Here is a 7,201-nt window from a genome sequence, read left to right on the forward strand (position 1 = left end):
TGCCCAGGGGGCTGTCAATGCTGCTAAACCTCTGCAGAGGCGGCTAAAGCAGCTGATGTAGAGTACAGCATGTTAAACTGCAAGCACGTACAAGGTACATGCTTGGCAGTTAAAGCCCTTACCTGCCAGAACGTACGGTGTACGTGCTTGGCAGGCAAAGGGTTAATGTTCAACTATCGTATATCTAAGATCTAAGATATTAAATTTAAAGAATAGAAAGGATTGGAAAACATGAAGTACAGTACAATTTGAATCAGAATATTAGTATATTGGCTCTTGTGTGTGTATAAATATATATATGTAGAGTGTGTATTTGGATTGTTCATATTTCTTACATAGAATAGAATTGTATTTTGTTGCATCAAACCCTAACTGGGGGAAACCCTTACCAAATCAGGTCTCCAGGACTCCCTTTCAACACATCCTCCATCTCCTGCCTACATAAATGCCATGACCAAATAGCTTACACATCAGCAGAACATGCAATACAAGACAAAATAAATACAGGATAACTTAGTTGCATTCATTCAGATGGATGAGACACAGTTTCTTCTATATTGGTCACACAGATCAGAAAGCACAATATTCATTTGAAAAGGGGTGGCAGTGAATATATTTTTTCACTCTATATTTCTAGCTGAACACTTTGTAGAAGAAGGCTTCATGGCTACAGCACACGTGAGGAATTCATTTGTTTGTAGAATAAATCATTAAACCCACATGCCTGTAGAAGGGAAGAGAGACAGAGAGATCAGTACAGAGAATGGATGAGGACGAGTGGGGGAATAGCAGAAGCAAATGTTTAGAGTCAAAGAAAGGAGGGATCTGAAGAGGATGAGAGAACAGCTGATAGAGGTAAGGCATAAGGACCAATGAAAAGAGAGAGAAAGAAAAAATGGAGAGGAAAAACAAAAGGAAGATAGAACATAATGTAATAGGGGTGAGAGAAAGAGAAATAAGGAACCTGTTATCCAGAATGCAGATTTTTCCATAAATTGGATTTACATACTTTAAGTCAACTAAAATCATTTAAGTATGTCTAAGGAGATGAGTAATAAAAAGTAAATGTAACCCTATCTTGAATAAAATGCCTCCCAAGATAGTGAACAGTTCTCCAAATAGAAGAGGAAGGTGAGTGTTTTGTGGAACTACACCTCTCTTGCTGTTGTGTAAAATAAAGGATGTGTAAAAGGATGACACAGGTTCCTGCAGGCAAAAGTAACAAAAGGCTTTATCAAAGCACCACAGTGTTATACTCATAGATCCAACATAAGTGGTATAGAATAAGTCACAGTCAAAGGCAGAGACAACAATATGACACCTTGTCTGGTAGGTTTAAGGGTTATCTACTAGGTTTTCTAGTGAATGTGGTCCAGATCCCCTACAGTAGAAATGAATCAAGGAGAAGAATATAACCTGAAACTTCTGTACTGTTGTCCCTTCACTTAGACTAGCAGAGCCGAGGGGAGAACTCCATCCAGCTATACACCTTTGTTGTAGAACAGGCTGCTCTTTCTCGCTATTCCTGACTACCTCACTTTTGTAGAATGTGCTTTTCCAAAGCTAGTCCGGTAACTGACTTTAACTTGTATATGAGGTCTTTGTTCCCTAACATTCAAATGTTCTTTAATGGGTCTTGTTGATTTAGGGCTCTCCAAAACACATTCACCTGGTTCAACAGATGAAGGCCAAAGAGGCAATGTGACCCTTTTTCAAAGTACTATATGAAAGTGTGACAGGAAGTGGTGAATATACGCATGGGTCAATAACATAGATAAGCAAATTGTAGAAACTAGATACATTGGCTTATGTCTAGTAAAACACTGTCCCTATGTGCTTGGGAACATCAGCTGGTGCTCAGATAGATTTATACATACAAAATATCTTCTCATAAGTGACCCTCCAGTGTAAACATCCCAAAATGGCAAGCCTTTCCCCATAAATGAGATATTTCTTAACCATAAATGATTTTGAGTCCTGGAGAAAAAATGCCTGCCAGTGCTTTGTAAAGGGGAAGAACTATGATCTCCTCTCTAGTGATGAGTGAATCTCCCCTGCAAAAAAAATTGCAAAACACTTTAAACTCAATTGAAGTGAATGGGGCATTTTCCTTACAGTGAAAATGTTTGTGGTATATTTTTGCTGTTTTAACTGATGGAAAAATCTGGAATTTCAACCCAAATCCACACCTGCCGAAAAAAAAAATTCTCATCACTACTCTTGTGAATCTATACAGGACAACACCTAGCTGGCTTTTGAGTTGCCCTTTAGCTTGATGAAGTGCAGAACCTGTATGTTCTATATTCTAAGAACATTCATCCTTCACATAAGTATTATTGACAATATCAGAGAATACAAGAGATTACGCATCTTAATGTTACTTACATTTTGTCTCTGACATCAGGAATGATAATGTGGAATTCTGACTCTATTTATATTAACAAGAGAATGGCACAATATCTTTAAACTGAGTGTGTACAGATTTTGATAATTATCCCCCAAGGTTATTAAGAAAGGGTGAGATGATTTATAATAGGTACTGGCTATTAATTAGTTAGACTGTGGAAGAATATTAATTAAGGAAAAAACAAGGGAACTGTTTATTAACATTGGAATGTTTATTTTGTTCACAAATCAAGTTTGTAAAAAATATCGGGGAATTTTCATACCACTCAGTTCCCTCAGTTGAACTGAAGAAGCATCTTGAATGAGTGGTGAAATGTTTTCAAGAGGTTAAAGTTCAATTCTGGGCCTTTTGTCCAATGCATTTTTAGGGAACACAAACACATGAAATCATCCTTCATTGGCCAATGAGGGAATGCCCTGAAAGCACATGCACCATTGTACTGTATGTGTAATGATATTTATCTGCACTGCTGTGTTTGCAAACAAGGATGGCATTTTGCCCATTCTCAAATGAACGAATGGAGACGTTCAGGTATCTTTGACTTGTGTGTTTGGGATACCAAAAACTGGAAGGCAAAAAATGCCCACAATCTTCCTGTGTTCCATTGTGCTTGAGGATTTATTGAAACATTCAGTTTGATAAGGACCATAAAATGAACTGCATGTACATTAATACTTTTAAGAGTAGCGCCTATCTGTTAGGGAGGAATTTAAATATTTCAGACATAAATCATCAACACTACAGAAGCAGCTATTTCATTTGGAATAGTAAGGTTTCAGGGGAGGACAGATCCATGCAGGTTAGTGGCAATGGCACAAATGACATGCTTCATTTAATGTTTTAGCGCACTCTGATGATGGTGATCTTTTTTCTTAGATTTGAGTGCTAGTTTAAGTTAACCTACTGCGCACAGCCACCTTAGTGGAAACTCATGTGCACAGATAATGGTGACAGTGACCTCAATAGACACAAATCCATTGGTAAAATCTCCTTCTGTGATTTAATGTTGCAACACCATTTCTAGTGCAGTTTGTATTGCATTCCCACTTAGCTGGTGTTCACTAGCTGGAATAACATTCTGATGAGTGTCAGACTTTGGTATATGAAAGAGTGTGTTTTTTGGGCACATAAGAGTGAGAGTAGTACATACATTTGACACATTGTGTAGCTTAAATGTAAAGCTGGGTTGAATCTTCAAGGTCTATGGCTCAAACAGGGACATACTCCTGAAATTCATGCTGTTGAGTTTGTTAGGAGTACTGATCACTGGGCCCTCGGCACCTGTTTTGCAATTGGTTGGTAACACAAAATTACCTGAGGCGGTGTGTATAAATGCAGAAGGTCCTCAGAGGCATGCTCATTAAGGTGAATCAGCTATAATGGTTTGTCCAGAATCTCCAAAGTGGACATTCAGATTATCTATAATTTGGCCATCTATTTCATTCCTCAGATCCACTCACTGACAATTTCCACCTTCCAAAAAATTGCTTTAATAACGTATCATGTACCCTAAATAACTTAGTATGCTGCCCAGATAGTTTCCATGCTATGACTTTTTACACATCACATTTGACGCCAAAATTAAAATATTTAAAGCTGGAATGTACTTTTTGCAATCACCCAATGTAGGTCTCATTATTTATTGCCAATTCACAGTGCAGGGTTGTGTTAGAGTTCACTTAATAAAACTGTGCAATTTGAAGTCCCAACTCAAGAGAAAAATAATTCTCCTGTCCTGCATAAGATTTGCTATAGTCACTGTCACCAAATGTCATTTTAAACCAAAATCCAATGGGTATCATTCAATCCCACTTAGCAACGGTTCCCATTTTAAGCTTTATATAGGGGGAGCACTTGCATGGCAAAGACATCGGAAATAGATACTCCTACATTAAGGGGCAGATTTAGCAATGGTTGAATTTCGAGTTGATGGGAGTTATTTTAAACTCCCATCAATTCGAATAAATAAAGACCAACCAAAATGTATTCAAAAAAATTAATTAATTAACTTCGGGGAATAGGCTGTATTTGATAATTCGAATCGATTCGGATCATATTCTATCGAATTAGATTTGAAGTTTTTCCCCAAAAAAACTTTGATTTATCAAAGTCCACCAAATTACTTCAAATTGGTTCTAGGAGGTCCCCCATAGGCTAAAACAGCAATTCGGCAGGTTTCAGATGGCAAATAGTCGAAGTTGAATTTTTAAAGAGACAGTATTGATAAATTCCGAAATTCAAATGTTTTGATTTTTAAATTCAATTTGAATTTGGACTATTTCATTGATGAAGTACACTAAAAAAAAAAAAAAACTCAAAATTCAAATTTAAAAATTCAATTTTTCAATGTGACCCTTGATAAAGCTGCCCCTGAATGAGTAGTCATTACCAAATTATGGGTATGTGTATAAAATGTATTTTATTTAGTTACTGGATAATGTGAATCTTACAAAAACATATATTTAGGCTGTCAATTGATTTTCTGCACCACTTTATATATTTCCTCAAGGTTTCTCTGATTTCCTTGTTCTTCAAGCTGTATATTATGGGATTCATAAATGGAGCAATAACAATATAAAAAAGAGATAAAAACTTTTTCATATTAGCATTAGAAGAGCTTTCTTCAGCTGGACTCGTATAAACAATGCTGAGAGTCCCATAATATGTGCACACAACAGTTAGGTGTGAGCTGCAGGTAGAGAATGTCTTCTTTCTTCCAGTCTTGGAATTCATCTTGAAGATGGTTATGAAGATACAGACATAGGTCCCAATGATGAAAATAAATGGAACAGTTATTATAACGACTGAATATACCAAATCAACAAATGTTAATACAGATGTGTCTGAAGTAGAAAGTGATAAAAGTGGGCCAAAATCACAGAAAAAGTGGTCAATTTGGTTAAAGCCACAGAAATCCAATTTGTACACCAAAATCATTTCCCCAGTTACTAAAACAAAGGCTAATAACCAAGACCCCACTACAAGCAAGAGACAGACATCAAGGCTCATGACTGAAATATAATGCAGTGGGTAACAAATTGCTAGATATCTATCGTAGGACATTATTGCAAGCAGAAGACATTGCACATTAGAAAGACCAAAAATATAAAGTTGGCATTTACACCCATCTAGAGTTATAATCATTTCTTCATTGAGTATGATATGTAACATCATGGGAACAATATTGGTTGTAAGCAGAACATCTGCTAATCCTACATGTTTCAGAAACAAGAACATCGGAATCTGGAGATTTTCATTAAATGACACCAAGAATACAATGAGAACATTGCCACATAATATCACAATATAGAGTAAAAGAAACAGTATGAAAAGTGGAATTTTAAACTTGTTGAAATCATGGAAACCCAGATGGATATCAGTTATTACTGTTTTGTTTTCTGTACACATGGCCAGTTAGTAGAAGCCCTTAATGTTCAACGATGGTATATCTAAGATATTCTAATTTAAAGAATGAAAAGGATTGGGAAAAAATATTACACTTTACCCAAATATAATAAACTGTCGTATGTGAGATTGGGGTTTTGAAACCATGATTAAACTCTCTCTTAAATTATGAATGCCTTGAAAGCTATTCAAAGATCCAATTTTAAAATTACCAATGGAGGAAAAAAATGCTGAAAGATGCGCTGAAAAAACAATGTATTTCTTACATAGAATAGAATCATATTTTGCTGCTTCACACCCTCTGCCAACCAGGGGAACCCCCTTATAATCAGGTTTCCAGGCCTCCCTTTCAACACATCCTCTATTGTGCCTACTTAAATACCTTGACAAAATAGCTTGCTCCTCATCAGAGCATTCTATACAAGAAAAAATAAATACAGGATAACTTATTTGCATTCATTCAGATGGATGAGACACTGTTTCTTCAATCTTGGTCACATTTGAAAAGGGATGGTGGTGAATGTATTTTTTTCACTGTATATTCCTATCTGCACACTTAGATGAAGACTTCATGGCTGAAGCACAGGTGTGGAAGTCATTTGTTTGTAGAATAATTCATTAAACTCACATGCCTGGAAAATGGAAGAGAGATTGGAAATCAGTACAAAAGATGAATGAGGAAAAGAGGGGGAATAAAATAAGCAAATGGTTAGGTTAAAGAAAAAGAAATCTGAGTAGAATGAGAGACCAACTGATATATATTTACAGAGTAAGGACAGATGAAAAGAGAGAGAAAGAAAAATGCAGAGAAAAATCAAAAGGAAGATAGAAATGTAATATAATAGGGGAGAGAGGAAAGAGAAATAAGGAACCTGTTATCCAGAATGCAGATAAGGGATCTTTCCATAATTTGGATCACCGTAGTTTAAGACAACTAAAATCATTTAAATATGTCTGAGGAGATGAGTAATAAATATTAAATGTAACCCTATCTTGAATGAGTGCTTCCCAAGCTAGTGAACACTAGAACATGGGTCATACTGGACTCTCTCCCAAATGGAAGAGGAATGTGCTATATTTTTGTGGAACTACACCTCTCTTGCTGCCAATAAAGAGAGAGGATGCCAGAGGTTCCTGCAAACAAAAGTAACAAAATACTTTATTATCAAAGCACCACAGTGTTATTTGCATAGATCCAGTAGAGATAGTATGAAATAAGAGTAATAACTGTCTTGAGCATAGGCAAAGACAGCAATGTGAAACCCTGTGGAGATGTCATGGTAGGTTTAAGGTTCATCTACTAGGCTTTCTAGCGAATGTGGTCCAGATCTTCTATAGCAGAAATGAATAAAAAAAAAGAGCATAACCTGAATTCCTCTTCAGTACTGT

General features: G+C 36.2%; 1 protein-coding gene across 1 annotated transcript; it reads right to left on the bottom strand.

Moving 5' to 3' along the window:
* Positions 1-4,834: 4,834 nt before the first annotated feature.
* Positions 4,835-5,815, bottom strand: LOC108710492 (olfactory receptor 472). Its single transcript, XM_018251625.1, has one exon. It carries the CDS (start codon positions 5,813-5,815, stop codon positions 4,835-4,837), a length of 981 nt encoding a protein of 326 aa, XP_018107114.1.
* Between the last annotated feature and the right edge of the window lie 1,386 nt (positions 5,816-7,201).

This window comes from Xenopus laevis, chromosome 3L, assembly GCF_017654675.1.
Source record: "Xenopus laevis strain J_2021 chromosome 3L, Xenopus_laevis_v10.1, whole genome shotgun sequence".
NCBI lineage: Eukaryota > Metazoa > Chordata > Amphibia > Anura > Pipidae > Xenopus > Xenopus laevis.

What these genes read in the sequence shown, in the direction of transcription:
- LOC108710492 (XM_018251625.1), bottom strand. Translation starts at nt 5,815, where the DNA reads ATGTGTACAGAAAACAAAACAGTAATAACTGATATCCATCTGGGTTTC.